At 41.2% G+C, this 21090-nt stretch overlaps 1 protein-coding gene across 1 annotated transcript; it reads right to left on the bottom strand.

Moving 5' to 3' along the window:
* Positions 1-18: 18 nt before the first annotated feature.
* Positions 19-19490, bottom strand: LOC126386273 (plakophilin-1-like). The gene is made up of 13 exons (XM_050038507.1): positions 19155-19490; positions 17353-17468; positions 15758-16191; positions 15511-15652; positions 13000-13207; positions 12405-12573; positions 8969-9086; positions 6614-6790; positions 5995-6165; positions 3780-3933; positions 3295-3481; positions 3049-3133; positions 19-2651 (listed from the first exon to the last, which is right to left on the bottom strand). Exons 1-13 carry the CDS (start codon positions 19468-19470, stop codon positions 2577-2579), a joined length of 2352 nt encoding a protein of 783 aa, XP_049894464.1. The 5' UTR covers positions 19471-19490; the 3' UTR covers positions 19-2576.
* Positions 19491-21090: the final 1600 nt, after the last annotated feature.

Genomic DNA, 21090 nt, shown 5'->3' with positions numbered 1-21090 from the left:
CCTTTACAACACGGAGAGTAGATCTCTGTAAACTTTATTTAAAACATTTTTTGGGACAATACAAATATCTCAACATCACACACACGCGTATATTTTTAAAAAGATGGATACACTAACCAACAAAAGTTGTCTTTACGAAAAGTAAACACACGTCACTGCTTTTGTACCAAACCTTTTAAAATCCAACAGAAAACTTGGTTCATTTTACAACATCAAAATTATTTTTTTAACATAGCTTTATGTATCAAAACAGCAATGTCAGTGCAAAATCAAAATCTTAACCCTTTGTGTTACAATCTAACAAATCAAGCTCATGGTAGCAGACACGATATTTACATTAAAGGGACAGTTCACCCCAAAATCAAAAACTACATATTTTTCCTCTTACCTGTAGCGCTATTTATCAAGCTACATTGTTTTGGTGTGAGTTGCAGAGTATTGTAAATATCGGACATTGAGACGTCAGCCTTCTCTCGAATAAAACGGAACTGTCTTTCACTTGTGCTTCATCTTTCATTGCCTCTGTTTTTAAGTCTCGTCTTTTCTACTCTTTTGTTGTATTAATTTTGTCTTTTAAATGTTATTTATTTTAAATATTTTATCATTTATTGTTGTAATGTCTAGCTATTCACTTGTTACTTCTTCTGTACTGTTTTACTCCTGTTCTGTGAAGCACTTTGAGCTGTATGATTGTATAAAATGTGCTATGTAAATAAAGTTTGATTTGATTTGATTCAGACGGCACTCGGCTTGTGGTGCTCAAAATGTCAAAAAAAATGTCTCTTTCCAGAAATCATGATCCAGTTTATCAAGATATTTCACAGACCTTATTGTGAGCAGCTTCATGTAGGAACTATTTTCTATCTACCAAACTACACCCACCAGCTGTATCACTCTGCAGAAGGAAGCGTGCATCTACTCATCGATAAGACACTAATGATCATGACAGCGTGACTTGTAAATATTGACAGCGTCCTCCTCTGCTGAGGTGTAACATTGGCTAGCTCAGCAGTGCTAGGTGAGCTAGCAGTAGATGCACGCTTCTTTTTGTAATGTGATACAGTTAGTGGGTGTAGTTCGGTAGAAAGAAAAAAGTTACTACATTAAACTGCTCACAAACAAAGGTCAGCATCTGGGGCTGAAAAATGAAGCCAGCACTTGAGTGTCAAAACAATGCAGTTCCTCTAATGGCCACTAGAGGCTGGCTCCACAAGCCACTCAATTCCCATACACCCCCATGTTAAAAACCTACCCATGCCCAACTCCACAGCAGAAATAAACATGTTTACGCCCTGGTACAAAAACAGTTTCGGTCTCTATAGCTAATTTCAACATTCATGACAACTGTACGGAGGGTGAAATTTGTTATAACTCACCTATTTACATTTTATTAAGGCTTAAAGTTAAGCATAATTAAGGACGGGCTTCTTTGAGTGACAGGCTGTCTGCTGATAGCGTCCTCGACTTCTGAGTCACACCCACCCCTAACTCTAGTCAGATATAGTCCGTCTGTCTTCTGTCTCCAAAAAAACAAGATGGCAACGGCTGAAATGCCGAACTCTAGGCTTCAAAACAGCAGTCCACAAACCTATTGGTGACACTGGGGTAGCTACATCCGTTTTTTCTTACAGTCTATGGACACCTATGTCAAATGTTATAACTCTTTTAAAAGGCGTTAGTGGTGGTTGTCAGCGTCAGAGATTACAGCCCGACCAATACTGGATTTCAGGGGCTATTAGGAAGTAAAAATGTATGATATTGATATACTGACGGATATTACTTATACATTATATATATACAAAAGCACAGGCTTTAAGCTACATATATTTAAGGGCAGGGCTGTCTGCAAGATGTCGTTATAGTCTTTGAGTCAGATCCACCCCTCGTCCATCCACAGCTCCACCCTCTTGTTCAAATATGGTCACTTCTGGCTTCCAAGATGGCGCTGGCCAAAATCCCAAAGCTAAGGCTTCAAAATGGGAGTCCACAAAAAAATGGGTGACATCACTGTTGCTACATCCATTTTATACAGTCTATGCTCACAACAAGGTCTGTGGATCGTCTTCAGTAACCAGGTCATGATTTCTTGAAAGAGACATTGCTGTTGAGTTTTTCACATGTATTTTTTGGCGCTTTGAGCACCACAAGCTGAGTGCCATCTAGTTCTGTTATATTTAAGAGAAGGCAGACATCTCTACGGCCGATAAACTCTGCAACTCACACCAAAACAATCTAGCTTGCTAAATAGCATGACAGGTAAGAGGAAACATTTTTGATGTGGGGGTGAACTGTCCCTTTAAAAGACATTTAAAAGCAGTTAAAACTAGAGAAGTAAACAATGACAGCTGCTTGCTAACATGTTACATCTTAACCTTCACCTTTTTGTTCCTACAAAGAAAACCTTACAGCACACAGGGCCACTGTACGTTGATGGAAACATTATATGGATACATGTATTAAAACAATCTGTAAGTCTTTGTGAAATGAGAAAGGATGCTGCTCAGCCTTAGTGGACGTGCAGAGGACGTGCAGGTGAGTTGCTAAATAATTCACAGAGATTCATCTAAGCTGTGTCCTTAATCGACAACTTGAGCCGACTTGTGTGCCGCTGTGGTGACGTCATTCACAAACGAGGCCTTGCTCATCCCTTTCTGCAGGACAGACAGTGAAATATAAATCAGCGCAGCGCCTCAGTAACCACACTGACAGTAGGTGACACATTGATTTCTTCATGGTACGCCTTGAGTTGCTGTCAAAACGTGAGTTACAATATGCCGTGCTAATGTGCTGTCGTACATGTGCAAACAAAGTCCTGCCAGTGTTCCCTCGAACCTGAGCTGCTAGATTCCTCAGCCGTATCACTTTAGTGGCTCACTCACATTCACTGGGCATTTCCTGAGAGAACACTGCCTAATGCTTCAACCTTTCTCCCTCTGTTTCTCACAAATACCTGAGAGAGGTGTGGACACTTGTGGTGTAGGTAGAAAACAGAGAGGACACACCCAAACCCTGACAGATATTGGCACTCAGGGTTAAGCTCCAACTCACCTTTTTCAGGAAGGTTTGAATCTCTTTGTCTGACCACAGGTTGTAGAGGAGCAGCGCCGCAGCTTTGCTGGATTTGGGGAAATATCTTAATAGAGCAGAAACAATTGTTGAAGATCAGTTTGGACTCGTGGAAACTTAACATGCATGCAAAATATAATCCCTGATGAGTCATAGGTAATCTCCATATCTTGAAAAATCTAAACACAAATGCAGGCACACTCTGTCTCTGCTCACATGGAGCCTTACCCGTTCTGGCTGAGCTCTTTCAGGGACTTTATCAGATCATATTTTACGAAGAATTTGCCCATCGCTTGTTCCTTCATGAGCAGGCAGTTGGAGGTCTGACAGGCCATGGCCAGCGTGTCATCAGACTCATTCCCTCCCTTAGTGCCTGCAGTGAGGATGTCCAGCAGCTCTGGGAGGGCTTTACGAGCTGCAGTAACAAGGCAAACAAAAACCCACTGACTGTTTAACACCAGCAAACACTCATAAAACCGCAGACGACTACTTCAGATAATACATTTCAAGGCCATGACTCAAATCTGACGAAGCAAAAAGTTTTGTAGATTCTAAATACACTGTAAGGTGGATTTTCTTATGTCATATATCTTAATAATTTAGCTGATTAATCATATTTATGTTTAAAACAAGCAAGTGACATGTTTTTAAATGAAGAGAAAAAACTGTTTAAAAAAGCAACATACTAGTTTTGTCTTGCACGTGTGTCTTACCGATGGCATTATGCAGGTTCGGGTTTCTCGTCAGGTTTCCTACCAACGCCACTACGTTCCTCTGCAGGTTCACTTTGTCTGATTTTAAAAGTGGAGTGATCACTTGCAGGCCATTCAGCTTCTGCACAATATTCTGACTCATTACACCAGAGACCTGTGGAGACGGAAAACCATAAAAGCTCAGAAAACACATGGTAGTGTGTATGAATATATCAAAACATGCATAAATAAAGTCTTACTTGAAGGAAAAAATGATCATCTAAAGGGCTAGAGTGTACGATTTGATTACATCTAGCGCTGAGGTTGCAGAAATGAATCTTTTCCTGTGGGCAAAGTGTGCAGACGAACTACGGTGGCCAATGTGAATTAGAGCTTAGATTCTCTGCCCGAGACCGAACCCGACCCGGCTGTAATTCCCTGCCACTATCCTCAGGCTCGGACGGGTCGGGCTCCTCATAATAGACCTAGGCTATGGTGACAATGTGTGTGTCGGCTTTGTTGAGTGTACCAAGTGCAGCACGATGCTGGTATATGACAGCAAAAAGACGGGGACCTTGACACTGAAGAGGCACATGACGAAGGCTTGCCGTGGAAAGAAAGACGAGAGTCAGCCTTCAATGTCCACGTTCGTATCCTTAAAAAAATGTCGGGTTTAAACCGGGCTCGGGCTCATAATTACAGTCAAAGGGACGGGCGGGGCTCATGCACAGGCTCGGGCTCGGGCTGGATTTTTTTGGGCCCGATCTAAGCTCTAATGTGAATGGCCCTATCTAGAGCCAGGGTATGATTTGTCTGTTCTGGGCTACTATAGAGACAACATGGAGGACTCTTTGGAAGAGGACCTGCTCCATATGTACATATAACGGCTCATTCTAAGGAACCAAAACACAACAAGTCTTACTTTTAGCTGATTATAAACTAATGAAAACATAGTTGAATATTTGAATACAATTTTCTATTGAGAGAGTGGCACAGTGGTGTGGTGGTTAGCACTCTCGCCTCACAGCGAGAGGATTGCCGGTTTGATCCCGGGCGTGGGAGCCCTTCTGTGCAGAGTTTGCATGTTCTCCCCGTGTCAGCGTGGGTTCTCTCCGGGCACTCCGGCTTCCTCCCACAGTCCAAAGACATGCAGGTTAATTGATAACTCTAAATTGTCCGTAGGTGTGAATGTGACCGTGAATGGTTGTTTGTCTGTATGTGTCAGCCCTGTGATAGTCTGGTGACCTGTCCAGGGTGTACCCTGCCTCTCGCCCAGTGTCAGCTGGGATAGGCTCCAGCCCCCCCGCGACCCTCAAGAGGATGAAGCGGTTAGATGATGAATGAATGAATGAATTTTCTATTGAATATTTTATACCATTTGAAATCTTACACACTGGACATTTAATGGTAATGCAAACTAATCTCTAAAGGTGCTTTCACACCTGCGCCGTTTGGTTGGGTTCAATCAAACTCAAGTTCGATTGCCCCCTAAGTGCGGTTCGTTTGAACAGGTGTGAACACAGCAATCGCACACAGGTGCGCACCAAAACAACCGCACTGAGACCTGGTGGTCTCGGTCTAGTTAAAACCGAACTCTGGTGCGGTTAATTTGTGGTGAGAACGTGTTCCGACCTGGATCTGTACCAACTGCAGTCACATGACACATTGTTTGGGTTAAACATGAGCATGTCACAGTCCTGGAGGATTATTAATGTGCACCTCCTCCTGTACTGCCTTAATATGCACATTCAGCACATCCAATGCATCAAAACATTGTTTTCTAGTTGGAGCCGCGCCTCGTTTTCAAACTGTATGGTTTGACTAAAATGAACAATGACAGCAATATAGTCCACGATGAGCAGCGCTAAAATCAACCTGCGTAGTTGTCCCTCCATTGTGACATTAGAAAGTGTCACATTTATCTCACAAGTGTACTCTTCTTCAACGTTTTGTTTACTTCCTGGATTTTTCCCACATGGAAATTCTGACCAATCAGAGCAGCCTTCTCACACAAGGCATTTGATCTGGTCCTCTTGTAAATTCTGCCGTGAGAACACGAACCAACTCTAGGCTATTATGCAACTTTCTAACGACATCAGTCCCTGATTCGGACCAAAGCAAGACAACTCTAGGTCTGAAAGCACTCTAAGAGCCACAGCTGCACAGATATAAATCAGATTAAGTATTATTTTTGTTCCTGGTCAGTGTGTAACAGCGCAACATATTTTTTTCTTACAATGCTTTCATGTGCTGTGAGGTTCTGCAGGGCTCCACAACACGCTTCCTGTGTTTCTTCTTGCTGGCTAGTGGCGAGCAAAGACAGGTAATTCTGCAGAGTTTTGGAGTGGATCAGCTGACCAGCCCCAGTAGGTTGTGGATCCTCAACGACTGGAAAGTCAAAGTGTTGCTGGACAAGAAAGGGAAAAGATCATTCTCAATGTGTAGCTGTTACAGGATTTACTTTTAATGAAATGCAGGGAAACATGAGATAAATCTGAATGATTTGGTGTCGTGTGATCACGCTGAAGCCAGACGTGTTTTAAGTAAAAGGTAACACCTTCAGGAATCAGAGCACAAAGTCTCACACTGTCACTCAAAGCCTTTGAAAAGCCAGAATGTAATTACCGGTATAACCGCCAAAACGTTTGTATAACTAATGAACAAGTCACACTGAAGAACAGGATTAATGAAAGACACACACACTGACAGATAAAGTCTAGACAACAGACGAGTTCTTGTAGGTAGTGTCAACAAGTATTTCTCAGGTACTGACATAATTAAAAGTCTCCTTAGGGCCCTGTTCCATATCTATATGTACTGTACATTTGTCTCGTTGTGCACCCTCTTTGTCTCACCATGTTATCTGACGCTTTGCCCTGTGGACTGAAGCAGCCGATGGGGCCGATGTCGCCCTGGCTGGGGGTCCTGTTGGCAGTCTTGGCCAAAGCTGTGATCCTGTTGAAGAGAGCCGGAGCCTCGTTCTCCAGCTGGAACGTCAGGTTGTGCAGGACGCACACACAGTTTTCTACAGACTGTGTTTCAACAGGTAGAACGACACACAACATCAGGGCACAGGTACGACTCAGACACAGAAATAGCAACAACGGCGTCAGTGCTCAACAATGCTCACTGTGACACAGGCTACTGTCACACGATGCAATACATCTAACTGCATTGTATCATACAGATGTTGCTGTAACTTTGTCACAGCCCTGTGAACTAAGTTCTTGAGTGAAAATTAAGTGGCACTGCCGAATGTGCATTTAGATAACCAGCAAATATTTAAACTTAAAGACAGAAATAGGTTAAATTAAAGGGACAGTTCAACCCAAAATCAAGTGTTGGAGCTAGCGGCCGATGTATGTCTTCTCTTGAATATAATGAAACTTGACAGGCCCAAAAAATCAGGCCCGACACTACATCAACCCTCACAGTGTCTGTCCGAGCCCAAGCATGAACCACAGCAGCAGTTTTGGGCCCGGGCCTGACTAAAAACCTGAATTCCTACTGTAAAAGGTTATTACATTACATTTTGTATATCATACTATATTTGTTTAATATAAATTTTTTTTTTGATTGTTGATGTTGCTCTTTGTAAAGTGTCTTTGAGTATCTTGAAAAGCGCTGTATAAATGTATGTAATAATGTATTATTATTATTATTATTGTTATTAAAACATTTATTTTAAGCTAAGGGCTGACAGGTTTCCTTGCGCCACTTCTCCTTCCTCTCTTCCTTATTTCAATAGTTTATCACCCTGTGCATGACAGGTTTGGCGTAGCGGGCGTCTGTGGCGATGCTGCGCACAGACGATGGTCTGCACCTTGCTTCTTGTTATGCACATCTCTGCTACTGCCAGGAAGTCACCTTGCAGCCACCATGAGTAGATGCACACTTCCTTCTGCGTGGCTGTATGCATGCATCTACTACTAGCTCACCTATCACCACTGAGCTAGCTAACGTTACAGCTGAGACGAGGAGGGCAATTAATATTTACATGCCGCTCTGTCATGAGCCTCTAAATGATGAGTAGATGCACACTTCCTTCTGCGCAGTGATACTGGTGGCAGGTGTAGTTTGGTAAAAGGAAAATAGTTCCTACATGAAACTGCTCACAACAAGGTCTGTGGATTATCTTGACTAACCAGGTCATGATTTCTGGAAAGAGACACTGCTGTTGAATTTTTAAAAAAAAATTTTTTTTTGTCACTTTGAGCACCACAAGTTGAGTGCCATCTAGTTCCATTATATGCGAGAGACAGTATTCATCCTTACAGCAGATATCTCCAACACTCAACAACTCACACCAAAACAATCTAGACTAATAAATAGCACTACAGGTGAGAGGAGAAATATGTATTTTTGATTTTGAGGTGAACTGTCCCTTTAAAGCATCCATGCACAATGCTTTCTTTGGACTGGCTTAGAGGAAATTTGCCGGTCCTGGCTAAGAGAAATACTGTGAAGTATTTGGTTATCAATCTAAAGCAGTGGTCCTAGAGTCACACTGTGACACAGGCATTAGAAATCTATTAACCAAAGTGTCAGAGGAAAAATATGTACTTCTGAATATGGGGTGAACTGTCCCTTTACGTTAGAATTTGTCTCAAGATTCAGATGGAGTGTTGTTGGTGCTATCCTGACAAACAAAAGGCCAACACTTTAACACTAGATTGAGAAATAGCACCTAAAGTAAGAGGAAAAATATGTATTTTTAATTTGGGGGTGATCTCTTTAAATTGATTTGAGATTGAAAATGTAAAAACAACGACATCAGTATCCAATTATATCCACAAGAAACTGATAATCAGGCTAATGAGGCAAAATAACAACACATTGTTCCTTTAGATAATTATGTTGTATCATACGAGACAGTTGTCCTGCTTGAGACGCACAGCATTTCAATAATCCATAACACTGTACAACACTGAACGTTACCGGCCTGACTATATACGCTGCTCGCTGTACACATGACTGTGTAAGAGCCACATACTAGAGTACAAAGTTTTCTGTGTCACTGAGCACATTATGACTCAGCTGTACCTTTTGTTGTAGAAGAACTGCTCTCTGCAAACTACAATAGTAGTTGGTTAACTTCAAACCGCAGCTCCGCGCTATAGTGACAGATAATTGCTTTTCACATGAAGGTCTGACATGTGATTAAAGGAGAAACTGAGAGGTGCAGGACTCAGACAGTTTCTCTCACTTACCTTATCGTCTGGGTTTCCTGCATCCACACAGTCTTTAACGTAACTGACCAAAGAGTCGACCAGACCTCGACATTTCCTCATCGCCTGTCTGTTGCTTTGCTTCGTGCTGCTTAGGTTTCTGTTGAGAATGGAATAAGATGTATTTCAATTACGATCGATTTTGAGATCTTTGAGAGGAAACATGAGCACAGCAGGTAAATATTTAACCTAAATATGGAAACATGTTGCAGCAAAGAAGCGATCTGTCTGAAATTACTTTCACCTTGCCTCAAGTCAAACAATCACAGCCTTCCCAGAACGATACAGGAAGTCAGTCAATGTTTTACGTAACAGCCGTATGTTTGCTGATGTCGAAGATAAGACAACTCTTATCGTATTAATATCACCTGTAATTGCAGTTTGATTGCCAGTAATGTTAGACATTTACATCCACACTTACAATCAATCCAGATGAGTGCAGACAGGCTTGTAAGGAGTTGGAAAGATAATGAAGTCAAGATGCGTGCAGCAAGAAAATAATTTACATCACTGGAGGCAGATTGGTTATTAGAAACAGCTGTCGGTATAATGCAAGACACACAAACTCAATACAGCTCAACAACAACTCAGACTACAGCCTCTAATTTACCGACAACTTTTCAACATGAAGGCAGGGCTGTGTAAGTGTACCTAATAAACTGGCAGCTGAGTTTAGGTCCTATAGTAATGATATTTAATCTTAGTAAAACACTACACATTTCTCACACAGGTGACTTCACACACTTTAATGGTTTTGCCCAGAGGGCTGAGTCACATTTATGTTTGTACTATACATTTGGCCTGGTCACAGTCCGTTAACGTTCTCATACTATTTATGTGCCGTCTTCCATTGAAAATCTCTGACGTTGCCTTGAACTCGAAGCCACTGACAATCAAGTTCACCCCACCCCTTGTAAAAACATCACATGGCTGACAGTGTGCGAGAGCAGCTAGTACAACTGCTACTACTATGAGTAAGCCCGTAGTTTACAGTATCGGTTATTGTTTCGGGAATAATTACGTTTAATATGACTAATTCAGGCCTTTCAAACATGTTAATGGAGCAAACTGACTCTTAACCTGTTTTGTACTGACACTGTCTGATATCAGATCTTTTCTCTGCACATCCCATTGAACAGGTGTAACTAATGGTTATCAGCATTACAGATATAGGTTAGACGGCTCCTGCTGCACTGATAAGTATGTTTAGAATGACACTATAGGCTGTTAGATAGACGTGGTTCTTGTTAGGTGGTAACATCTATATAAGCTGACATCAGGCGACAGAGGGGATGGTGGATGGTGTGACATCTAGGTGAGACAGTTGCCGGACTGCAAGACCAAAAAACACCAACGCTGCTTGGTTTTTTGTGCCTAAACATAACTACATGTTAACACAGAGTTGCTGAAATGTAAAGCAAAGTGTAGTTTTGCCAATGGCAATTAAAAAGCTGATAATAGCATTATGAACATACAAGTCGATGTAGCAGGAGTCTTCTAACCCAGTGGTTCTCAAAGTGGTGTGCTGTGATGCCAATCCAGGTGTGTCGTGGGATTTTGTGATAACCACACATTATTATTGCAATATTCAACTGGGCCTATACAAAAAGTTATGAATTAATTTTTAACAGACTGTATCAGACTGTTGTGTGCACCCATTTCCTAATAAAGAGGCAAACTCTACCTAATAAATGTAATTTAATTTAATCTTATTTAATTTGTGTGAGACATCACATTATCTTACATTATTTCCGGTTTAAATGGATGTGTTACTGGTGCTTTGATGCAATTTTAAAACGTTTAAATGAAAATGAATTCTTAAATCATCTTATTAAATATTTCACGAGCACAAGTTGGTTGTCAATTGTTATTTGATATTAGTAAATAAAAACAAATGTTTATGTCATGATAAGAGTGATGACACATGTAATTTAGGCTATTGTGCACAGATATAATAATAGGTGGGCCTTGGGCACAAAAAGTTTGAAAACCACTGTTCTAACTTATATCTACCGTCATAGAGTCATACCGGTATATCAATCAGCCACAGATATATTGGTATCGGCGTATATGTTATCAAATATGCACCGGTATGAACACTTCTTATTTTGTTTGGGACAATTTACAATTATTAAACCAACAATAAAAGTTGCTGTTTCAGTGCACTAATGTCATTTTAGTTAGTAAGAGAGGTTTATTGTTAAAAAACAATTGTGTTTTTGTACATATATTAAAATGTAATATCGGCCAATAATCCTGTTGGGGATCGTGGGTGGGGATGCTTCATTCATTCGTTTTCCGTAACTGCTTATCCTGTTGGGGGTCACAGGGAGGCTGGAGCCTATCCCAGCTGACACTAGGCGAGAGGCAGGGTACACCCTGGACAGGTCACCAGACTATCACAGGGCTGACACATAGAGACAGACAACCATTCACACTCACATTCACACCTACGGACAATTTAGAGTCACCAATTAACCTGCATGTCGTTGGACTGTGGGAGGAAGCTGGAGTACCTGGAGAAAACCCACACTGACACGGGGAGAACATGCAACAGTGCTAACCACTGCACCACTGTGCCGCCCCTTATCATAATTTTTTACTTCCTGATATCAGTATCACCCCCAAAAATCCAGTATCTGTTTGGCTGTTATCTATAATGCTGACAACCACTACTAATGCATATTAATAGAGTGATAACATTTGAAATGGGTGTCCATAGACTGTAAAAATAATGGACGTACAGTACCAGTCAAAAGTTTGGACACACTTTCCCATTTACTTGACTGGCTGTAGTTTCTTCTGAACTATTATTATCATAAGGCAGCAATACTTGTGCAGCTCCTGAGACCAAGACAAATTTCCCTACGAGGACAATTAAGTGTATCGTATTGTGTCAGCAGACAGCCTGTCACTCAAAGCAGCCCGCCCCTAATTATGTTTAACTTTAAGCCTTAATAAAATGTGAACAGGTGAGTTATATAAAAAATTACCACATGTGCAGGCATCTTGTGGAAATGAACTGTAGAGACCAAAGCCGTTTTTCTTACCAAGCTGTAAATGTGTTTATTTCTGCTGTGAAGTTGAGCATTTTAACATGGGGGTCTGTGGGGACTGACTCTTGGAGCCAGCTTCAAGTGGTCATTCAAAGAACTGCAGTATTTGGCACTTCTTTGTTGGCCTCATTATTCAGCCCCACAGGCTGCTGTTTATGTCTGATTCTACAAAATAAAGCTCTACAGGAAGACACAACTCCCTGGTGCATGTTTGATATTTGCAGGTGTTATAATGTATAGATATATCATCATGTTTTACTGTTGGTGCAGAGTTTGGCTACACAAAGGCAATAAGATCTTCGGCCTTATGAGAGCTAAAGCAAAGACATTAGTGTGATATCGGGTGCTCAGCTGCATCTTACCGTAGCAATCCCGTGGCATTGAAGAAGACCTCAGGGTCTTGGCTGATCTTGCTGGTCCGGTCAGGACCTGTTGTGTAAGGCAGGATCACACGCTCCATTAAGACAGGCAGAGCACTCTTCAGCAGGTCTGGTTTCAGGCTGTCTGCAGAGGACAAATTCCACAGAAGACCTGGAGAGAAAAAGAAAAGCTCAACTGTTTAAGCAGCACATCAATCAAACATTCATTTACTGCCTGTGGCAAAAACATCAAAAAATCATGTTGGTTTTATAGGCTGAAGGTGTGTACTGTACTACACTATTCAATCAGATGTTGTTATTGCAGGAAAACCTGAAACACACCTGATAACAGAAATGAAACTTGATCTGTTTTAGATGTTTGTAATGTTCAACATTTAGCTTTGTCTTTAGAACAGTGACGAGGTTATTCACGCTTTGACATTCTGCAGAGCGAGAGCACTCAAGAGCAGCTTGGTGACTGACGTAAAGAGGATTGTTAAACTGAACACAAGTGGCTCTCTGTCTGACTTATTTGCATGGATAGGTGTGTGTATGTACACGTATGTACAGCGTTGCATATTTCAGAGCCAACTTGTACCTGTCAGCTGTTTCTGTATCTCCGCAGAGTCTGTATCTCTGAGCAGAGCCACAGCGTCCGTGACACCGCCACAGCGATGTATCTCCTCCTTGTTACTGTTGCTTTTAAAGGACAGGTTACGCAGGGCAGCTGAAGCTGTCTGGCTGACTTGCTGACTGGGGCTGTGCAGCAGACCCACCAATGGTTGGATCCCATTGAACTTCAACACCTGCGAGACAAAAAGGGATTCAGGAGTTAGCAAAGTATCAATTTACCACAATCAAAATGATAGAGATTTATTCCAAATGAAGCTTACGTTTTCTATGGAGGGTTACGGTGAATTAATGATACTTCACTTTGAGAAATGGCAGGTAAAAACCATGTCAATACAAGCTGGAGTGGAGCAGCTGCCAAGGGACCCAAGTACCCCAAGGACCCCACCAAATAAACTTAGGTTTACGGTGTGTTAAAGATATAATTCTTAAGATTTTCATACAATTAAACCATGTTTTTGATCATATTTAGGGTCGGAAATAGCCCTTTTTTAACCTGGAACCCTATTTTAAATGGGTCCAGGGGTAAGAGAGGACTGCAGCCAGCAGGTGTGAAACAGGCTGCAATGTGAACATTTGGGGTATCTGTGCACCGTCACTTTACGTCCATTAAAAGTTTGTTTTTGCCACTGACAGGCTCAGATTGTCATTACAAGTGTCTGACAACATTATGGAAATGATTTCTACGGAGGTCAACCATTTTATTTAAGAGTAAGAACCTTTTTCTTTTAACCAAACCCACCAGACTCCATTTAAATAAACATTAATTTTAGCGTGTACAGAGTCAGCATATTTTCACATCTAACTGCGTGAATTAAAGGTCCGTTTCACCCAAATCAGAGTTGGTGATTGTTGGAAAAGTGGAAAGACAAACCAAGATGGCTTTTTTGAGTTTTATGTTGTTTCTGTCAACTTTGACTTAAGTATGTTTTACGATGATAAAATTACGATTTATTTTAATGGAGTCTGGTGGGTTTGGTGATGACGATTTCAAGGCTGTTTGTGGTTAAACAAAACATCTTAAAAGCATCTTAATCATTAACAAAAATGTCTATATCTGTTGGGATCCTTTCCATAATGTTGTCAGACACTTACACCATTTTCCCAACAAAATTAGCATGCGTGTGTACGTGTTTTTTTAAACACGAAAAAAAAACAATAAGAACATGCGATAGACTGCTTTCCTATTGCCAGTAGACCAGAGCTGTGTACACAGCTCTGCAGCTGATGAGTGTACCTTTCTGCTTTTACTTTTTTTCTGGTTTGTCACGTTTGATGTCACAGAGAGGTCAGAAAACAGGTTAGTAAACAGTAGAAAGCAACATGAAGGCCGGTGAAAATGTTATGGTGGATACTTCTTTTATCTCTTACTTATTCAGTCTCTCTCTCAAACTCAGGGGCGACTAATTTGGAATGATGTTCAAATGCTGCTTGGACAGAGATGGATGGAATATTGTGGCAGCCTGTCATTGCATGAAATTTGTGCGTCCACCCAGGTGGCGCATTTCCATCTCTGCCGTTTGGAGCCGATCAGAGCTAGAGCCATAAAATACCCCAGGTTACTGCGGAGTCAATTGCTCCAGGAGTGAATTCTGACTGTAGACTTTCCCATTAAATACAAAAGCCAGATGTTAGTGAGGGTTAGTGGATTTTTGGCCAGTGGGAAATGGGCTTTATAAAAACAATCTGAGCCTGTCAGTGGCGAAAACAAGCACTTTGAAGCCCGGTTCAGACCAATGATCGGCAACAAGACAAAACCATTTTAGAACGTTGCAGAGAAAAGTTGCAGCAGTGTGAACTGGCCGGTCTGAGCTCAACTAAGGCCGGCTGATGGTGTCACCTGCAACTCAGCTGGTCCAAAAGAACATTAGTACAGAGTTGTTGCATAGAGATGATACGCCTTCTCATCAAGGTGCATTGGTGTGAACCGGCAGGTTTTTAGAACGTTGCAGAATGGCGCATTGCAAGTCGTTGCATGTTTTATCTCATTGTGAATCTTTGGTCTGAACTGGGCTGTAGTGGACGTACATTGGCAGTACATAATTGCACATAATTACACTGCAGCCTGTGTGGCAACTGCCAGTTGTACCTCGTTGCTCAATACTGGAAAAATATCAAAAACTGTTGTCTCCATGAGTCATGCAGACACAAAAAAATGTGGGAAAAACAGGGTCCAGGTTGAAAAATACCAAAGTTACCAAAGTGTATTTTCATCCTGTTCATACAGTAGTTTTCACCGTTAGTGGTTCGGTCCACCATCTTGGGCAGGATTCAAATTACCAAATGAAGCATGAGGGACTCACAGGAAATCTCACATTTTTCTCCCTGGTAACGGCCTCACTGTTCACTATCAGTTTACTTACTATGAGTTTCAACCAGTTTTGACTGACATGGGGTGCCATTTCCAAAGATGTTCACACGCTTAGACGTAAATAATAAGCCGTCTGTCAGCATGATGTAAAGATAACAAGCCAACCACCTCCTCTTTGGCCTTGTCGTCAATGAAAGTGTTGTGCTGTATGTAGGACGCGCCGCAGTGCTGGTATGTCTCATCGTCGCTGGAAAGATAATCCACAGCTTCCTTCATGGTGATGTCAGCAAATCCACTGTTGTCATTTGACCTGAGAGGGAAAAAATACAGTCTGAATGCTAATCAAACACACTGAGAGCACATTTGATTCATATCATTTGAAATTCAGAAAATGAGGCATGTTAGTCGCACTCACCAAAAATCTCCTTTGCTCTTCGGAGTGCTCTCAGTAACAGCAGGAGGCCTCGACAGTGTTTTGGTCACCTCAGCTTGGCTGCACACAAACTGGCTTTTTGTTCTGGCCTGACCTGTGCCATTCACAGTGTGGTTACGCTGAAGCTGAAGCGGGGGCTGGGGTGCAGTGCTTGTTATCAACTGACTTTTGGTCCTCTCCACTCTGTAGGTGTTCCTGTTGGCGAGGAATCCCTGCGGAGGAGCAGAGCGTTTTGGCATGGAGCGCTGCCAGGCCATATCCGGCTCGCTGCGGCTGGTGTTTTTTGGACTGACTGCCTTGGAGCCCAGGGGGGCGTAACCCCTCTCATACTGATAGGTAGACGCTCCTGTGTTCCTCTTCACAGTGGATCCCACGTAGTTGTTGACTAGTTGCCGGTTGTTTTTCTCGAAGTGGAGCTGCAGAGCCAAAGAATACATGTGTTTGCAATGAAAGATAATCGTGTCTTATGAAGACTTATTTCACCAGCCAGTACACAAGAAGACAGAGTGACAGACATGAAGCTGGCAGTGCCAGATCACATTGTGAAAGAAGTGCTTGCAGCCCTGTGGGTTGGTTATATGAACGGCTGACAGCTCGTATGGGAGAGGCTGGTAAACATATTTTTGTGTGAGGAGACAGAAAGTCTCGATCTGGAAACAAGTTTTTGAGGAAGGAATGAGAGAAAAGTCAACTGAGGACATGAAATCGTTGAGCCTGTTTCTTATTATTGGTATCAGGCCCCACAATACAATATATACTAAACTCCAAAACAAAATTCAGGCTATCATCTGCATCTCTTGTGTTATTTCTGAAACAATAATGCATCACTTTGTGGCGAAATAAAACACTTTCCCTGTGATTTACTGGGAGTTACAAGTCAGTCCTCAGTGCTTCTCTCAGACTGGGGCAGGAATTTAAAAATACTGACATCTGGAGTTACAACTCTCCCTGTGCAACACACCCCTCTGAGAAATGTTTGACTGACCATGAAAAAAATAGATTATTTAATTTTTTTTGTTCATATTTTATTCATTCATTTAAAAACTGCACCAACAAGACAACTGATTGTTTATTCAAAAAATATATAAAGAATCTGTATGTATTTTAATCGACAAAAATGCCAAATATTAGCTGGTCCCAGACTTTAACATGTGAGGACCTGCATCTTTTCTGTAACATATGATAGTTTGATATGATAAATTAAATACATTTCACTTCTAGAGAGTGAGTCAGACAAAACAAGCTCTTTCAAGATGCCAACTTGGCCACTAGAGCATTATAATGGTCATTTTTCGTATTATTTTCTTTTACATTTTATAGAAAACAATGAATTAATTGATTAGAAAAATGTTCGTCAGATTAATCAATATAAATTACATGCAGCCCTAATCTTAAAGATGGTTTAAAAACTTCCTCACACTGTAAAAATGCTAATAAAAATATTAAATAAAACCAAAATCAGCTTCACAAAGCACCATGTGTGATTTGTGCAGAATGAAACTCCTGCGTGGTCGTTACAGGCCTGTCTCACATCACATCATTTCCTCTATGGCAAAAACATAAATTCCATGACTCACAGTTCTAGCGAAGCCGTTCCCGAAGAAGGCGCCTCCATTAGATATGCTGGACTGTGACTTTGGAGCTTCTATGAACATGGAGTCGTATGAAGGAGCTATGGGGTACGTGTGTGGAGCTGTGGAGATGTGGAAGGTTATCAGCTGTTATCATGCGTTCAGTACATGAGATCATTCATTTATTATCTTTAAAGAAAAAGAAAATCGTTGTGTGTATGGTATCAAAAAGGAATTTAAGACCTAAATCAATAAAACTGAAAGCAGTCAACATTTTAGACTGAAAGATATCAGAACACAGGGGCACAACATTGCTTCATCCAGTGGTTCCCAACTGGTGGGTTGTAGTCCGAAAGTTTGTGTCAAGTTTGTAAAAAACACACTTTATTTTTTAAGCTCAGTAAATTTCCATCACTGAGCTTTTATTTTGAAGTGTTGCTTCCTGCTGTAGAGTGAGTGACTAACAGACAGGTACTTGACAGAGACAGCAAACTAGCTCAATGACATGGTCAAACACAAGTGTGACGCTGAATGCATAAAACTGTGAGAAATCTGGACCAGCTGGGAACGACTGCTTTAATCTACCTTATAAGTCTTACTGCAAATCAGATTTTTGATAATCAGCATATTCTATTGCCACTGTATAATCAGTTATCACGTGCTCCCTATATTCAATTAAAACACTATTTGACTTAAAATGATTTCCGGACATGGAAGACGTTAAAATAAAAATAAGTTACTGCTGTTATTCTGATTTTAACAATGTTTCATCCCAGATTTCATACACAGACAAGTCTCAGCTTTCTTAGTCTCTGTGTACAGACTCGGAAGTCAGACGCTGAATACAGCCGATGGGTTCCGAGAATGCAGCTTTCTTTTTACTCCTGACATTTTTATTTCTATTTTTTCATGTAAGTCACTGAATCAACATGCTTTGGAGTGAGTAAGATTTCCAGATGTGTAGGCCAGGGCCGTAGCCAGGATTTTAGAAATAATGAGGTCACGGGTTCCCTAAAGACATGACCCCTCGCCACCTTTAGAAAGCGCTGACCCCAAATCAAAAACAAGGTGTGTAAATTTTTTTATTTTAACTTTCTGTAATTGCATTTTTTCCCCTAAATGTTCAGTGTCACTTTCAGTTGTTTTTTTTCCCAACATGAAAGTTTAAATTGTGTTTTTTAAGCCTTGTCCACACTGCCCCAGGCTGCAGAAAAAAACCCTAACAAATTAACAGAGATACATAAACAAACAAATAGATACAACTGGAGGACATGACCTCTGTGTCCTCCTGACTGAAGCTAGGATTTTTAGAAGTAATCATGGGTCACAGCCCTTTCAACCCTCCACCAGAATAACAATATAAATGTGAGTCTTGACACATTTTGCTACTTATTTTTACTCTTCTAAGTTTGCTGTTAAACGATATTTCCTGCTGAATTTAATTTAAATGGAGCAGGACTTTATAGGAAATTAACCAGAAAATCAAGAGCTGCAACAAAAACTTTGTCTCCAGTACCAGATTACATCATTCTTTAATTAAATAAATAAAACTTTCTGGTAAATTATGGAAAATGTATATAAAGTATTACACTTAATTTCCAAACATAAAGATTTAAAATGGTGTTTCAAAGCCCTCTCTTTACTGCCAGGAGTTCTGAGGGAGAAATACTGAATCCTGGTGGATAAATACTAAAACCACTCCAAATGAAAATTGAGTTTGTAGAAAAATCAATGTGTTTAATTGCAGAATAAAAACCTCTCCTCCCTGTAATGAGCTCTCTCTCTCTGTGTGTGTGTGTGTGTCTTACATGTTGGAGATAAAGACGTAGATCCAGACCTGCTGCTGCTGGACTGTCTCGACTTGGTCCTCCTGATACTCTGCACTTGCTCCAGGACGCGCTGCTGGCCTGATCCATACTGGTTCCCGGAGGGCAAAGCCAGAGACGTGTCGTCCACGTTCCCGATGGAAATGACCGTTTTGAGCGGATCCAGACTCGTCATTTTGTGAGACGGTGCGGGTGGGCCGACAGCATCCAGAGGAGGCTCGCACAGGAAGGCAGACAGCTGAGGAGTGACGGTGTTGTCAGAGGTAATAAAAGCGCACCTTGCCCTGCCCTGCGCCATTAGGCCGCACCCACACTGCAACAATAGACCTGCTACACTCTGCACTTTCTCCTAACTTGTTCTGACAACACCGCTGCATGGTATGGTGGACATGTGCAAGTGGTTCAATTGTTTCCCACTGGCTAAAAGCTCCTGGAAGAAACACAGAGTTACTGTTTATACAAATACAGTTCAGGGTGTTTACACTCAGTGTTGGGGAGGCTGCTTTTATAACAGCTTTGTAAGCTGCCAGTTACTTCACACTGGAGGAAGCTGAATGACAGCAAAACTTTTCTAGGAAGAATTGTGGTCTAGTGAACTAAGGGCGCTTTCACATATAGTCTTTTGAAACAAAGCGAACTCAGTCCTCTTAAAGTGGACCAAAAAGTGGACCAACAGAAAAAGGACTCAGTTCTTTTTGTGTACACAGTTGGATCGTTTGAAAGAGGACTCAGTTCTCTTTCTTGTCCACTTCAGCTCTGATGGGGCCTCAGTCCGCTTTCTCTTCACACTATAGCCTATAAATATATTAACATAGTTTTGTTTTTACTTTGACGTTTATCTTGAGTGTGGTTATGAACTTAAAACTGGAAGAAACCCTCAGTGTTCCTGTGTTGCAGACTGTTGCTGTTTGATGTATTCTACAGTCCACATCTGGAGATGTGCAGTATCTTCCGTGGACCAAACTACTCCTCATCCTGTGTCCTTACAAGCGTTACAGGCCGACGTTGTTTCGTCTGTTTTTTCAAGCATCCCAGGTCAACAGCATGTGATCCAGAGGGCTGAATACAATGGCAAAGAGCAAAGTGAACCTGGAGCACTTTGTATTCACAAGGCACTGGTGAAGGTCTGAGTTCTCTTGGAGTGTTCACATGTGCGCAAAAAAATGCTGATTCGCAGCTCTGAGTCCAAGGTGAGACATGGCAGGCAAAAACATTGATTTTTCATGCAGTGGTCAATTTTGAGATTTTGGGCTAGTTTACTCCTTGAATATGTATTCTTTCAAACTGCTATAAAGAAAACATTCAAATTACAGAGGGATTTGTTAATAAATCCTTCCTAGCTTGATTTATGTGACATTTTATTCCCAAATATATGGCGAGAATTGATTTTTTTTAAAGCTATGGACAGTATATTTTGATATCCTTAAATCCTTCTGTAATTGTTTTCTTCATCTTATATGTTAACAAAATGAAAAAAGAATTTTGCACCTGGCTTTATCAGATGTTCAGATTTATCTTCCTAAAATATTTGCAAATTAGCACATATTTAATGAGATACTGCCTAATTTGCATAATTAAACAGTAATGTATTTTTTTCCCCATACTACTGTAAGTAATCAACTGAGGAAGTTTCATGATGATCTCACCTCTAAAGGGCTGAAAAGGGGAAAAGTGTGAAACCACCCCTAAAGTGCACCGCAAAGTGGACCAACACATTGTTCACATTGTCAGTTCATCTGAAAGAGGACTCAGTTCTCTTTCTGGTCAACTTCAGCTCTCATGGGGCCTCAGTCCTCTTTCTCTTCACACTATAGTCTACTGTAAAACTTCACTTAATAGCCCGGGCCATTATTTGCTTAAACCACTGAGCTCAACAGGCTTATATTTGGGACAGGCCTTTAATTGCTTTCACGCAAAA

Source organism: Epinephelus moara, chromosome 24 (genome assembly GCF_006386435.1).
Source record: "Epinephelus moara isolate mb chromosome 24, YSFRI_EMoa_1.0, whole genome shotgun sequence".
Taxonomy (NCBI): domain Eukaryota; kingdom Metazoa; phylum Chordata; class Actinopteri; order Perciformes; family Serranidae; genus Epinephelus; species Epinephelus moara.
The sequence above is the reverse complement of the archived record's forward strand: the minus strand, read 5'-3'. Positions and strand labels throughout refer to the sequence as shown.

Bases quoted from the DNA above. Each gene is read 5' to 3' on its own strand.
- LOC126386273 (XM_050038507.1), bottom strand. From the start codon at position 19,470: ATGGCGCAGGGCAGGGCAAGGTGCGCTTTTATTACCTCTGACAACACC. The intron at 16,192-17,352 runs GTGAGTCATGGA...TTGGCTCTGCAG, and splicing joins GGAACGGCTTCGCTAGAACT to CTCCACTTCGAGAAAAACAA. The intron at 6,791-8,968 runs GTAAGTGAGAGA...GTTGAAACACAG, and splicing joins CAGGAAACCCAGACGATAAG to TCTGTAGAAAACTGTGTGTG.